Source organism: Suricata suricatta, chromosome 2 (assembly GCF_006229205.1).
Source record: "Suricata suricatta isolate VVHF042 chromosome 2, meerkat_22Aug2017_6uvM2_HiC, whole genome shotgun sequence".
Taxonomy (NCBI): Eukaryota; Metazoa; Chordata; class Mammalia; order Carnivora; family Herpestidae; genus Suricata; species Suricata suricatta.
In genome coordinates this window covers 173,958-189,325 of record NC_043701.1, presented here as the reverse complement: position 1 = coordinate 189,325, position 15,368 = coordinate 173,958, and the positions used below count along the sequence as shown (strand labels likewise).

General features: G+C 53.2%; 1 protein-coding gene across 1 annotated transcript in view; it reads right to left on the bottom strand.

Annotated features, from left to right (window-relative positions):
- Nucleotides 1-15,368, bottom strand: part of VIPR2 (vasoactive intestinal peptide receptor 2) — a 210,060-nt gene that overhangs the window by 34,112 nt on the left and 160,580 nt on the right. The window contains exons 9-10 of the mRNA XM_029954208.1: nt 7,254-7,361; nt 2,607-2,704 (exon numbers count right to left, since the gene is read on the bottom strand). Coding sequence (XP_029810068.1) covers nt 2,607-2,704; nt 7,254-7,361 — 206 coding nt within the window. The remainder of the gene's footprint in view (nt 1-2,606; nt 2,705-7,253; nt 7,362-15,368) is intronic.

Sequence of the window (15,368 nt, the reverse complement as noted above, 5' to 3'; positions counted from 1 at the left end):
GAGTGAATGAATGAATGAGGGCGGGCCCATCCTCTTACAGGGAGCTGCAGCTGGTTCTAGGTCCTGGGACATTCTGCTGCCCCCTCCTGCTCAGGTGTCTGGGTGCCTGCACACGGTGCCAGGAGAGGTATGGGAGGTGGAATGTGGGTGTCAGAGCAGGCGAGAAGGAAATCCGATGGGGCGCTCCGTGGAGCTAAATGCTGAATACGTGGGCGGCCTGGGTGGCTCAGCGGGTTCAGCATCCGACTCTGGATTTCAGCTCAGGTCATGATCTCACAGTTTGTGGGTTAGAGCCCCCCGTCGGGCTCTGTCCTGACAGTGTAGAGCCTGCCTGAGATTCTCTCTCCCTCTCTCTCTGCCTCTCTCCTGCTTGTTCTCTCTCTCTTTCTCTCAGAAAAAATTAACTTTAAAACTTTTTCCAAATACGTTGAATTTTTGTGACGTCCCAAGAGCTGCTCTGTGTCTATGCTTCTCTGGTCGCAAGCCTGGCAGAGAGTGGGACACCACTCCCTGTGTACTCGGGGACTGCGGGATGGAGTGCGTGGTGCGGTTCCTGGTGTCCCCGGCACACACAGGCCGCGAAGTGGCTCCTGTCGGCCAGAGAGAACGCAGGCGCCACAGGGGACACCGCGTGCTAAAGGGAAGTGGAATACATTTGACACAGAGAAGCTAAATTTCAGTGATCGTGCGCTGACTGCGTCATGTTTCCTCTGAGCCTCGGTTTTTCCATCTGTAAGGTGGGATGTCATGAAAACTAGATAAGAGGTGGGGGAAAGGAGGGCAGGTTAGTCAAAGTGCATAAACTTTCAGGTAGAAGATGAATGAGCTCTGTGTCTCAGCAAAATGAAGGCAAATATGTGAGGTGATGGATAATTAGCTCGGTTGAGGGAATCATTTTACAACTATGTGTACATCTACATATCGAACATCACACCGTGTACGGACCGCCTGTGCAGTGGGGTTGGTTCCAGGACACCACAGGAAAGCCAGTATGCAATAAAGGGAGTCAGTTTGGTCTCCCAGAGCTTATAAAAGTTATGTTTATACCATCCTGTAGTTTCTTTGCTGTACAACAGCATTATGTCTAAGAAAATAATGTGCATACCTCAGTTAAAAAATACTTTACTGTTAAAAATGTTAATCATTATCTGAGCTTTCAGTGAGTCATAATCACTGATCACAGATCATCATAACAAATATAATAATACTGAAAAAGTTTGAAATACTGTCAGAATTAGCAAAATGTGATGCAGAGAGACTAAGTAAGCAAATGCTTCTGGGAAAATGGCCTCCGGAGACTTACTTGACACAGGTTCGCCACAACCTTCAACTTGTAAAAACACAGTTATCTGCCAAGTGCAGTAAAATGAGATGCGCCCGTACCTTGAACACATACGATATTTGCTCGCCAATAATACCTCAGCTGAAACAGACCATGTGAGATAATACTGGGGACTGACCAGTGTTGGCCACACCAGCACTCCCCTCACGGACTACGGGCCAGGCCGCAGGAGACGTATCTTCCAATTAGTGAGATATTGGCTAAAATGTAAGGTGCTTCCTCTTCTAGAGTTTAATAACATGGTGGGAAAAATTGACTTTAAGCCATGACCCTTAGTGAGGAGAGCAGACAGTCTGTCTATGAGGGAGGAGCATGAAAGACGAGCCCGCAGGAAATCACATCTGACAGTGACACCAGTACAATCCCACCGATGCCAGGATGGCAGGGCCCAGGGCTGGCGGGAGGTGACAGCGACATGCACGAGGAGCTATGTACTCCCTTGGGCTCCTTCGAAGGGCCTCAAGTACTCTCCCACACAGAGGATGTCTGCAGGAAACATGCATAAAACACACCCCGATTTCAGGGGTAGAACGTGTTCACTTGTCTGTGTGGGGTTAGAAGGTGAATGAATGCTCCCCAAGAGCAGGACAGTGATCCGGTTTCCTCGAGGCAAACAGAGTAAAGCCACCAGGGTACAACGTGCAGGATGTATGTTCAGGAAAGAACAGCGACTCCAGCCCAGACGGGGCCCTCAGCAGACTTGAGCAGACTTGATTTGACACATCATGTAAGTGGTCACATTCTCAGAGAAAAGGCTCATCTCGAGCACACTGCCACGGCCCCCTTACACCACGCTGGCCACCAGCACAGCTCCCAGCACGACGTGGGCACTGTTGGCCAGGGACATGCTCGGCCGCTCGGTTTGCAAACACACTCCATTCTCAGTCCTGCCCCTGCTGCTGGTTCAGGCTCACACAACGGCTGCGGGGCTTCGCAGCAGCCCACACTGTGGCAAAGCTTCAGATGGGCCAAAGAAACCCACCAGAGGAATGGATGCTTGTTAAAGCTCATTTCAGACAGGCAGCGCCACTCAGACAAACTAAATAAAGGCAGGCGGAGAGAGGCTTCTGCCTCCAAAATGCCAGAATGAGAAATGACTCCAAGTGCCCGGCACAGAACTGCAATGGGGCAGTTAAGAGGTAGGACTGCTCTTTGGAGGAAAGGAAATCTGCGTGACTCTCGCAGGGCAGCAAATGCATGTTGTTTCGTGTGCACTTCTGGAAAAGGGACTAAAAAGTGCAGGGAACCACGCAGGGGTCCTTACCTTGCTCTCGTCCTCAGGGTCATTATACCCGCACGCGTCTATGAAATCTGGAAACATCTCTGACCACCCATCACTTGTGCAGTTCTTGCTTATGTTTCCTGGAAGGTAAAGTTCAGGTGTTAGGTCTGCGGGCCCATGACAGCTGGCCTGAGTAGCGACGGCGCAGGCAGGGCTTGGCGCCATGGGTGTTCACCTGCCCGGGCTTCCCACCCGGGCAATCTGGGTTGTGCAGGGCCTCCCTGGCTCACGGGAGAGCTTCTGTGTCACGAGGCACAGGTGCGGGGTGACAGTAGCTATGCTAGTGACCGCTGCAGTGGCCAGTGCTGTCCTTACGGAGAACAGTGAACACGACCAGCTCGTGTTCTGCCCCGTGACGGACCGCCCCGGGGCCCGCTGCTTTCGAGGGTTCTGTCACACACCTGAGGTTCTGTAAATGAGTGAGTGGCCGAGATAGGGTTTAGAACTCAAAAATTCCTTATTTTGCTGTATATTACATGTTGCCTACATGTTCACCGCTTTGACTGAATAATCAGACAAAATCAAGCGCTAAGCACACTCACACTGAGGTGACGATATGTGTGAGCGATTCCCGGCATGCTGTGCGGGGGCAGGCGGGGCGGGCCCAGACCCTGACCTGCTGGCAGGTGGGGAGGGGTCTCACCAAAGCCTCCGGCAGCATCTCCTGGCCTTGTGCTGCCCAGTCGCTCTCCAACACCACCATCCCAGGCATTTTTCTGATTCCAGGCCCCAACCTTCCTCCTGCTCCAGCTCCAGAGGGAGCCCCAGGGGGACCTGGGGGCGGCTGGAGGGCAAGGACCATAGTGGAGAGTGAAGGGAAGACAGAGTCCTGAGAGATGTGGTCCCACTGCTCTATTTTATAGAAAGGGAGACTGAGGCCCACAGGAGATGAGGATCTTCCCAGAGTCAGGAATCAGAACAGCAGTGGGAGGGGCTGTGGCTGCAGATTGCTCACCGAGCTCCTGCCGTGTGCCAGGCTTGGTGCTGAGGCCCCCGTTTAAGCCTGATGACTCCATGGGGGGCCCTTCAGTGGTCATATGTCACAAGAGGGGGACCTGAGCTGACAGGCAAGGGCCCCGTTCCAATCCCAGGCAGTGGGCTCCTTAGCTGCATAGCACACCTGCTGCCCGGCCTGCAGTGCCCAGCTCTGGGGACCTGTACCTGAGCTCTGTGGAGGGGCCAGGAGTGGGCGCCGAGCCAGCCATTCCTCATTAATATACAGCAAATAAAGGAAACACTGAAATGAACTTTACTGCATGAAGTCAAGTTCCCCCACAGGTTCTCTATCTTGCCTGGAAGACACCTGGAGGCAGAGGTAGAAGGTGAGCTTCCAGGAAATGCTCAAAGCAGCAACATGTGGAGAGGGCCCTGGGAGGTGAGGGGGAGCCTGGGGAGGTGAATGAGAGATGGGCAGGGGGGTAAAAGGGAGGTCAGGGAGGTGAGAGAGGGATCAGGGAGGGGAGAGAGGGGCTGGGGAGGGGAATGGGGCCAGAAGAAGGGGACAGAGAGGGGAGAGAGGGTCTGGGAGGTGAGGGGGATCCTGGAGAGGTGACAGAGGGACCAGGGAGGTGAGGAGGGGTTGGGAGGTGGGAAGGAGTCTAGGGAAGGGAGAAAGGACTCAGGGAGGTAAGAGGGGACCCAGGGAGCAAAGAAGGGGGGCCAGGGAGGTGAGAGGGAGGCCAGGGAGGTGAGAGTAGGACCAGACAGGAAAAGTGGGAGAAGCCACAGCTCTACGACTCAGGAGCTTGGACTTTCATCTCCCTCCTCTGTAAGAGGACCTCTTCCCCACCCTGATTCTGTGGGGACCTCCTCTATCTATGGGACCATCTGCTTGGTGGGAACCCGCATCACTTTGTGAGGACCCCCCAATCTTTGTGAAGTCCCCCTGCTGTAGCCCTAAGCTTAGCAGCAGTGTCTGGTGCCCTTGGCAGAGCGGTGACAGGTGCCTCTCTCCCGTGCTCCCCAAGGCTGATTACAAGCTCACTGAGTATAAGCCCAAGTGTGACGACCGCTGGGAGGGTCCTTGACCGTCCTCGGAGGCAGGGAGGGTGTGCCTCCACCCAGCACTGTGCCTATAGGGGCTGGGAGTCCCTGCTTTCCAGACGACCCGGTCTGACGTGAGAGCAGCTCCCGAGTGTGAGCTCTGTGTGGCAGAGGCACTGTGTTCGGCTCCAGGGAAGCTCTGACGGCGACCGAATGCCCAGGAGTTCCAGGACTCACTCTTGTTCCCCAGGACAGGTTGGCAGAGCCAGATTTCAGAGTCAGGTTGCTTGGCTGCAGGGCCATGTTCTAGACCATCTTGTTGTCCATCTGTCCCAGTGTTCCCTCCGGTGCAGGCGCACCCCCCCCCCTCTCCCTGCCCTGGAGAACGCCTACATGTGCAGGCCCCTCCGTGCCCTGAGGTGTCAGCTCTTGGAACAAGCCCTGGCTTCCGAGCCTGCCTCCGTCCTTCACTTGAGGGATTGTTGCTCTCCCTTTTAGAGACTCATCCTCGGTGCTAAACTGAGTCCCCACAGCTTTCCTGTCACCCTGTTGGCCTTTGGGAGTGGGCTTGCACCCCATATCCTAGCACAGCTCAGAGGGGTCCCCCACGGACCCTGGGGCTCACGCAGCACGAGGACAGCAGAGCAAGGTGCTGGCGGCCATGACAGCATCCAGAGAGGCCACCCAATTTCCCCTACTGGCGGTAGGAGAACTCAGAAGAGAAACGATCTTTATAAAGACACAGATCTATTTCTGGAACATCTGGGTCTATGGGGCGACACGATCACAAGTCACTCTGTGGCCTGGCTCTCCTGCAGGCCGCTGGGAGGAGCAGCTGTCGTGTTTGCTAGTGCTTTCTGTTAACTGGAAAGTAACACACAGTTCAAGCCCTACTGCCTCTTAATTGTACTTCAAGGCCACCCCTTTGTCCCCGCCAGATTTCCTCTTTGGGGCCTCAGCCTGTTGCCATCTGATGCTTGCTGACCCCAGTCCCGGCCCCACTCAGCCCCCAGCTCTAGATTATGTCCACGTTTCTCTACCGTCCACACTCTGTCCAATACTCTTAGAAACAGCATTCCACATGAACCAGTTTGTCAAAAGTCTGTGTAGTGCCTCATGGTTCACATTCTTTGTGACCAGTTAACCAAGGGGATGCGTCTACATTTCAGATCATCTCGTGGTGATACACAGACTTAGGGAAACTTCCTAGTAGTGGAGATGCTCCCCACAGCAGCAAAGCAGCGTCATGCTCCCTTTTGGAAAAAAAGAGCAGCAAGCATTTAACTCAAGACAGACTTGGAGTCTTCATTCTCCAAAGGAGAAGACACACAGTGATTCCTAGCACAGCCTGCCCCGGGCACTGGGTGCCCCGGATGGCCCCCCTCTGGCAGAGGGCAGGCGCTCACAGCCGATGGCCCAGGAACCAGAGCTCTGTGCTTCCCGGTGTGGGCTCCCGGCCGCACCCTGGAAGCATGAGAACTTGCCATCTACTGGGGAAGCCTAGGTCTATGCCAACTCATTTGAGCTTTCTGGGAGAATATGTACAGGCCAAATCATTCAGTAGAAATGTTAGTGGTTGAATAGGATACTTTTTAAAGTTTAGATTTTCTAAAATATTTAATTTTTCTGACCTGAAGATGACCAACGATGCTTATGCAGTCACGACCTCAATCCTCTCAAACTGCTTCACTGACTGACTCAGGAGGAGTCTCACCTTGTACGTCACAGGGATAAAAGGAAACCTTTCTTTTCCGAATCTCCTTTTCCTCCATCCCAACCTGTGCCAGAAATTTCTGCTTAGAGTGCTTCAACAATTCTACTTCTCCAGAGTTCTTACCCTGTAACGCCTGCTCAAGATGAAAATAAGTTCTCTACAGTGCTTGAAAGTAACCTGCCTTTCTCATTCCCAGATGTATCATCTCTTTTCTATTTTTCCAGAAAGATTTCTTCATGTTATGAAAGTCTGGATCGTTTACAACAAAACCAAACCAAACCCACAATACAACACAGCACAACTGCCTTCCTGGGAACAAGCCAAGGGATGTTGCGACAGCGTGCGGAGAGCAAAGGCGGGGGACCGGTGGCACCCCAGCCCTGCCAGCCCCTCCGGACCCCGGAGGCAGAGAGACAGCGGGTCTCCCGGCCGCATGGAGCTGGTTCAGAAAGTGGGAGCTGGGAGCTGAGCTCAGTCTAACGAGCAGGATGTTTCCTGTGGACGAGACACTGCTTCTGGCCGTGAGGCGAGGCTGGCCGGTGTCCCTGAGCATGGGGGTGCCTCCGGACCTCTGGAGGACAATCTCTGAGGCTTACGGGCATGCACACATGGCAGGGAGGCATGGGACGTCTCCTCGGTGCCCAGGGCCAGCGGCTCCTCGCCGGCATTGCCGTCACTGTGGTGCTCACACATCAGGCTCACACGTCCACGCTTGCCTAGGGCCTGCTCTCCCCTGCTGTTCCTCTTGCGGTGGCTGACCTGGCAAGAAGCTTCTCCTGCTCCTGCTCCTCGAACCAGCCCAGCAGATGATGGCACAGCTGCTCCCTGACTCACTCGGTAAAGGAAACCAGTGAGCCTGCCTCTCGCCGCCTTCAGCGGAGAGGCCGGCCCACCGCCTCCGCGGGGGTTGGACACAAAGCCGACAGACGTACCGGGTTTGCTGTAAAAGTTGCTGAACACTCTCGGACAGGGCACCGTGACGGTCTCGCCTACATCCGCCGGCCGCCAGCACGTGATGTTGTCCCAGACGCCGGCGCAGGCTAGAGGGAGAGAGGCAGCGTCAGAGGGACTAACCGGCGGATGGAGTCACACGCGCCGCTGCTCGGGGCACGGACGCCCAGGCCGACAGGAGCACGTCGGTTCAAAAGCTTTGCAAGTGCATAGTCCATTACTTAGGTAACATCCTGCAAATTAGCTTTCTGTGAAAAAGCTCACACCAACAGTATTGCTGAGAATATAGGTAGCTTTTGTGTTCATTTTAATCAGGTTTGGAGAAATGACCAGATGTGTGGGAGAAAGTATTTGAGTAATCCAGCGTGCACTGTGCCGTGCTGAATTTCAATAGAATCATTACTTCTCTCCCGCTGACGCGCTTCCCCCGTGTGATAATATGAGTACTACGGAGCATTCGTATAGGTCCTGTAGGCTCAGGGTCCTCTGGATGAAGGCATACTTCTGCTTTTAGGGGGTATGATCTCAAGGATAACTTGCGCTTTTAAATATTTGATAAGATTTACTTGATTTTAATAGTCAAGATGACATCTAAGTGATGAAATCTTAGGTTACCCTTATGCAGTTATCCAATAACCTAATTTGTAGATGTTCTAGCTTCAGCCCTTCTCCAGATCTCTTACAGGGTCTTAGCAACCACCACACCTGGGGGACAAACGTGTCAGTCATCCATGGTGAAAAGCAATGACCTCTCAATGTCACACAAACTACGACTGAATCCACATTTGAAACCAAAGATTTTTAGTACAAGTTCAAGGGTGTGCTATTGTATTACTTTCAGTCTTGGAAGTGCTAGCCTAGGTAAAAACAACAGACAAACAGCAGTTCTGACATGCTGCCCAGCCCTGCACAATAACTATACAAAACCACCAATGGAGTTTTTTTCACAGTCTTGGTTCCAACACGGGAGTGTTTTAGTTCAAGAATGCAGATGTCTCTGATAAGTTGGGTATAAATCAAGTTTTGCAGATGAAAATACTTTCTAGAAGTTTTTTAAAATAAAAATGAAAATATATTAATTCTTGGGGCATCTGGGTGGCTCCGTCTGCTAAGCAGCCAACTCTGGCTCAGGTTGGAGAGACCAGGGCAGGGAGTAGCCCTGCAATGACACCACACGTGACACCACGCAATGTCGGCACAGGGGACAGGGTGGCCACTGAGCCTTGGATGAGACAGGTCAGGGCCGGGGTTCCCAGCAGAAATCCAAGGAGGGGGAAAGTGAGGGTGTCCAGGTCTCCAGGCAAACAGGAGTGGCCCAGTCTCTCCACCACTGGGAAAGCAGTGTGTTCTAACCATTGTCCATTGGTTATTGTGGAGGTTCAACTGTCTTCACCACAAAAATGACAAATTTCTGCTTTAATAATGAAATCTTAATGGAGAGATATTAATTCATTGGCTTCATTTTACTCTTCCCATTATAGTAAGATATGATTTAAGTACCTAGAGTCCGATGGGTCAATCTGTTCAATCACTGGCAAGTGGCCCCTTTATTGTGCATTTACTGGACCCACATGTAGTGGGCAGTGCAGGACTCAGAGGCTGTGGTGACTTCCTATCTACAGCTGAGCGGGGAGAGTGGCCAGCCCAGGAGCCAGTGCGGAGGGGGACGGCAGGCTGGGACTGAGGCATTCCCATCTGTGATGGGTCTGAGGACAGGAGACTTCTCTCTTCTATTTCCCAAATTTCACAAAAATGACATCAGCAAGTTTGAAAGGGCTGCACCCAGAGATGTCAATAAACTTCGAAGATAAAAACCATACGTGTGCTAAGGAATGAGGCAGAGCACAGGGACACCCTGCCAAGCCCACCACAGGGTGAGAAGCAAGAGGAAGGGGATGCTTGCCCACTGGAAGGGCTCCGGACACAGGACACCGGGCAGACTGAATTCAAGAGAATCACATCAAGTGTGACTTGTGAACATTGAGACCTCCGTCCTTCCTTCCCCTGTCAGGTTTTCGTGGAGGCTGACTTCTGCCATCTCACTGGAACAGGACCCAAGGGAGGCCCCAGACCAGCCAGGCCAATGGGGCAGGCCAGTGGGGGCCCAGGAGGAGAGGCTCTAGGAAGAAATGGCACTTGGTGATGACCTTTCATATCCAATTGTCTTGAGAGTATTTTGTTGTTCTGGTACAAAGTTTGATGCCTAATTATCAATAGATACATAGAAAATGAAGGAACAGAAAAGTCAGGCACTTACTGTTCCAGGAAAAGCCAAAGTTATACAAGAAAGGAAATATTGATTGTTATGTGGTCAGCTGTGATTCTAATAACGCAAACCAACAATTGTGACATGACTGTTGGAGGGCAGATTGGATGAGAGACAGAAGTGTGACAAGCAGGGGCCACTCCCAATAAAAGAGCAGTGTGAGCGAAGACATTACATCTGGGGGGAAAGGCTAGCCTGACGAATGACGAGCAGTCTGGATCGTCTAGAAAAAGCGGCTCGGGGAGGCCGGCGATCAGGCCTGCACAAGGGGTTTATTTTTGTCATGCACTGGTAGCAACCCTCGGTATTTAAGATGGTGATGATAAAGTTAAGGGTCCGTCTGAAAGGAGGAAAAGTCTGTGCATATCAGACAGACTCTGAAAAGTTACCTGACAGAAGTTAGAACCATTCATGATGTTCAAAAACTCTAAATAAGAAAATAACATAATGAGACCACTTTAACATGATAGAGATTGTTTGAATTAGAAAGTATTATTAGAAATGGTTGGACACAGTGTGCAGGCAAAGTCAGGAGCCCGGCTGGATACTTGCTATCCCCATTGTTACTTAACAAAAGTCAGCAGTTTTAGCTTAAACAGTAATTAAAAGAAGGTGAACCCAGTGGGTACATTGCTATAAAACTGAGTAACAAGTCCCAGGGCTGCACTTCCCAGTCGCTACCTGTGACCATTTATATTTAAATCTAAATTAATTAAAATTAAATACAAAAAAAAATCAGTTCCTCAGTCACAGTTTCTGGTCAGCGGCCGGGGCGCTTTGTGGCTCGGACCTCGCAGCCCGGGTGGAAAACACGTCCGTTTTCCCAGGAAGTTCTCCGGAGCTCTGTCGGAAGAAGCCACCGGACAGCGAACGGAAAGCCAGTCTTACAAGTTACCAAGAAGCTTAAAGTGAAGAGAGAAAACATAAAGCGCATCATTGCTGTCCCTGTCCTAACACTGAGGGCAAGCCAGCCCGACACATGAGACTTTCTCCACGTGGCAGTTAATCAGCTAAAAGTGCCCACATACATTATCTAAAATATTTTATGGATAAATACAATTGAGACTTTTTTGTGTAAAAAATGTATTTTTCACTCATCACACAAATATTTTCTGTCTTTCAAAACCCACCAAAGAGATGGAGAAGCTCTGTCATTTAAGTGATGGTAGTAGCTTGGTGAATTGAAAACCTAAAGGAAAAATGCCTTAAACAGCTATTAATTTAAAACACAGGGGTGCTGAGTGGCTCAGTCAGTTAGGCCTCTGACTTTGGTTCAAGCGGTTTGGGAGTTCAGGCCCTGAGTCAGACTCTGTGCTGACAGCTCAGTTTGGAGCCTGCTTCGGACGCTGTGTCTCCCTCTCGTTCTGCCCCTCCCCTGCTAGTGCTCTGTCTCTCTCTCTCTCTCAAAAGTAAATAAACTTTAATAAAAAAATAAAACACGAAGGTGTATGTTTATGACTTAAACTTGAAACATAAAGCCAAAGGCTTTCCTTCGAGTGTGGGCTTGCTGACTGGGCCGGGCAGTGTCTCCTGTGCCAACATACCCTGAAGCCTTGTCCAGGATTCCCACTCGGGGAGTCTGGACGTGGGCCACCAGACTCCGCAACACGGGATTTCCAGAGCTGGTCCCGGCTGTCACTCTCGCCTCCTGTTCTGCGGCTGTTCGGCAGCTGGCTTCCCCTAGTCTTTCCGAAGCGCACACACTCGTTTTCTCAGAGACAAGTGTTTTTCTGGTTCTCCATCAGTTTGCATGCTATTGCACTGGGTGAATGACAGATTTAGGGGGCACCTGTATGTTGCAAAGTATCCCCAAGGCTGCAGGGAGGTGACAGGGGGGCAGGGAGAGCCCTTACCAAGAGCCTGGCAAAGTTGCCTGGAGTGAACCTGCCAATTTCAAGGGAAAAGCAAGCACAGGTGCCCAACATAAACTACACTCTAGACTCCGTGGCTCAGAAAACCTGACCTTCCACGTGTGCGGCCCGCAGACCTTCCTTAAACCTCGTAGCGCTGGCGCCGAGCACACACAGGACGCTGAGGACGAGCTCAGGAGAGGCTGCTGCCAGAACCCGCTCCCGTGGATGCACAGCGGGCTGAGCTCTAGGGAGGCACCTGCAGCTCAGCCTTCTTGGCGTCATCTCGTCAGAGGTGGGGTCGCCAAGTGGGTTGCAATCTGCCATAATTCAAGGGAGACGGATCCCCTTCTACCAAATTTTCTCTCTAAAATATTTCCAGGCAAGTCATAACTCTCACAGGTAATGGTGCATGTGTTGTTTTGAGTTCTGGATTTTTTCCTCATTATCTCAATGACTTAAACACCAACTAATTTTCAGGGAAAGCACAACATGAATCTCATTCCTTTCATGTCACACTTTCTGTAGGAAGGAGGTCTGTGAGGTCTGCACTTGGTCCACACAGCTGTGACCCTGTACTCCACAAGAAGCTCACAGGCGGAGAGCCAGACCAGCTTGTCACTGCTCTTGCCCCAGAAGGCCCCTGTCCTCACTGGCCCTCCCAGAACCTGAGGTTGATATGCTCCCATTGCTTCCGTCTTCCAAGTTTAAGACACTTTATGGTAAGAGCATTGGACACGAAGCCAACAGCACCTGAGTCCAGGTTCCTCCTTAAGCATCAAATCCCGGAGACAAATCCCTCCGCACTGTCCGTCCGCACAGCGGGATGCCTCTCCTGCTCGCGCAGCAAACGCCAGGGTTTACGTTTCAGACAAGGCTGTGACCACAGCCACACACACAGATACCGCCCTCCTGTGTGAGGTTCCTGGGGTACCGCAGGCAGGGGCCAGGCCCGGATCCATCTCCCTCTCTACCCTGAGAGAATCTAGTCCTCTACAAATACCAACTCGCAGAGAGAAGCTTAGGAAACCCTGGTGGGCCTGGCTCTTAGGGATGGACTGTGAGGTTCCTGCATTCACAGAGTGACGAGGCCCGCCTCCCCAGCCTGCACCAGGAAGCAGTGACCAGGGACAGGGTGGCGGGCTCAGTTGCTGCAGCCCTGCCTGTGGGGGAGAGGCTGGGAGACTGCTTCAGGAGGCCGCATCCTCCAAGTCTCCCGGCTCTAGTCAGAGCGGGGATGGGCTGCAGGAGCAGGTGAGTGGGGAGAGGAGAGAGAGAAAACTGTTTCTGGCTGGGCAGTGTCTGGCAGCATGCCTCCCTCCACATTTAAGAGGAAATGTTACCGTAATTTCCTGCATTCAAAAACTTAACGTAAGTTGGAAGTCATGAGCAGCAAAGCTTCTCCCAGAATCAGACGTAGGGAAGCTTGGGAGGGCCGCCCAGAGCTCCCTCAGCAGGCGCCGTGGCTGCTGACCAGGGGCCTTTCTTCTTCCCTGTTAGCCAGGCATGCGCCAGGGGGGAGCCTGGCGGCTCCAAGGGCCGTTTCTGCGGGCAGACTCCGCCGTCCCCACTGCTGGCTTCCCGAGGGAAGTCCTGCAGGAGGAATTTCAGTCGCTCGGATGTGAAGGAATGCTCTGCTGGGAACCATTGTACTGGTTTCCAAAAGCCGGATTTGAACTGAGAGCCAGCCACATCCATCTGCGTGGACGCACAAACAGACCAGTTTTGATGCAGCGAGACAGAGACGGGTTTGCAGCGCACGTGCCTGCCTGTCCTCTGTGCCGGTCCCTTCTGCCGTGCGGGTGGCTGGAGAGTTCATGTGCATGAGGAGATGGGGGCGGGGGGACACTGAGAAGTACTTGCTAAGAAAAGCAGGAGGGGAAAAGGGCAAAGGCCCCCGTCTGGGATCCGCGCAGCTCACGGGCCTTCCTCAGCCCCGTGGAAACACATCATCAAATCCAAGGGCTTTCGGGACAGATGCTGTTTTGTTTACTTTTTATTTTTTAAACCTTGCTCAAAAAAGACTAGAAAAACATCACGTCTGGTTCTGACCACGAGCACATGCCAAACTTTTCTAAACCTCAATTTCCCCCTCTGCAAAGTGGAGGCGATCCCTGGCAGCACACCGAGCAGAAAATTCAGAGACCACGAGGCTAGAGGGCACTCAGGCGCTCCTAAGGGTGCTGAAGCGCCTGCCCTGGGTGCTGAGTGGGGGTCGCGCCCCTCCTGCACCTCCGCAAACCCAGGAGCTGAGCCCGGACAACCAGCGTCTCAGATGTGGCCACTGAAAGAGAAACAGACAGCGTCACAGCGTTATTGGTGACAGGGGCAGAGCGGACGGAGCTGATGCCTCCTGTGGGCGAGGCACCGCCCTCCGCACTTTGGATACATGAACTCATTCAATCACCAATACCCCGAAAGGCCACTTGTGTGTACTGCACAGAGGAAGAGGCAGGCACAAGACCCTGAAGCCCTGGCCCACACACCCTCTGTGCTGACTTAAGCGGGGTCGGGTGTAGACAGCCAGGGGGCCCAGTCTTGGGAGCAGCAGCCAGTGAGGCACTTTAGTGCTCAGTGCTCCTGGAAGCGCCAGGCAGGCAGCCCCCCTGGGGGTGAGAGGCCTCTGATCACACTTCAGCCTCTGTAGGGGCTGCCCCTGAGGGCCTCTCCTGGCTGCCCCCTGGGCCTCACCCCACTGCCTCGTGGGCCTCTCCCCACCACCTTGTGGCCTGTATTTTGGTCTGGGGTGACTCAGGCCAGATGAATCACTAGATATCTCCAAGTGGGAAAAAGCACTTTAAAAACAAATGTCACCTTTTCTCACTCCATTTGTCATTGCCCTCATCAGTCCCTTAAAATAAATACCAAACGTAGGAAATGTGACCTGTCCGAGGGTCAGTGGGACAATCATTCTAAAAGACACAAAATTTCGTTATCGGGAAGAGACGGACAGCTCACCTGGGAAACGCTCTGCTGTGCGGAGGGGACATCTTGTCTCGAGCCTGTGAGACTGTTCCAGGTCATGAGGCCCACTGGGAACACGCTCAAGCCCTCGTCAAATCCCACTGCCCCGGCGTCCGTCCACTGAGAACGTCTCGGTGCTTACAGCCACAGCAAAAGCACCTCACCGAAATGTGTCTTTAAAGTTCTACATGTTTTTCCAGATGTGCAGTCTACACCCACTGGAAGCGTGTTTCCACGTTAGGTCAGTCCACGCAGGAGGAGAATGGGGACACGGGCCCACACAGCCCCTGCTAGACGTCTAGCCTGCAGCCTGCGGCGTGCGGGGGCGCCCACGACCCTCACGTTTCCTACGGTGTGCACTGACATGCCTACGTGCCTGCTCTGGAAGGGTGCCGTCCCTCTGGGCCTGCCCAGTGGGAAACGCAGGCTGGGCCCCTCGAGCTTCTGATGACGGTGGGCTGAGGCACAGTCTGGTTTCCCACCGAACGTGGGCAGCCAGCGGCCTGTGGCATGGCGGGGCCGAGAGGCAGGGCGGGCAGGGAGCCTACCTCAGCGCCTCAGGTGCCCGTTTGCCCGGTGCCTCTGGGGCTTGAGAAGGCTCAGAGCTGACCTCCTCAGAGGCTCTCTTGGTAGAAACCTCCACCCCCACTCCCCTGTGCAACTGGACAGGGCCTCTGTCTCTCGGCCGCAGGCCCTGGTCCCTGCGGGACGGCGCCTGGGCAGAGGACAAGGACGAACTCAGGGGTGAGGCCCTGGACTGTGACCTCATGGGGACTTAGCTCAAGAGGCCCCAAAATGCCTCCAGAGCAGCTACTCCCTTTTGCTTTCACATGGCTAATTTTTACTCCTTGGGGAAGAGAACCCCGCCTTGCACTCTGTTCTCGTAGGACAAGAGTGAACCCGATGAAAGCTGAGACAAGAGCCCCACAGAGCAGGCGGCCTTGCCGCGCCGTCCGCCCCAGGGGTGCCTGGGCCATGTGAGCTGTGCGCTCAGGCCCTCCCATTCGAGCCCCGAC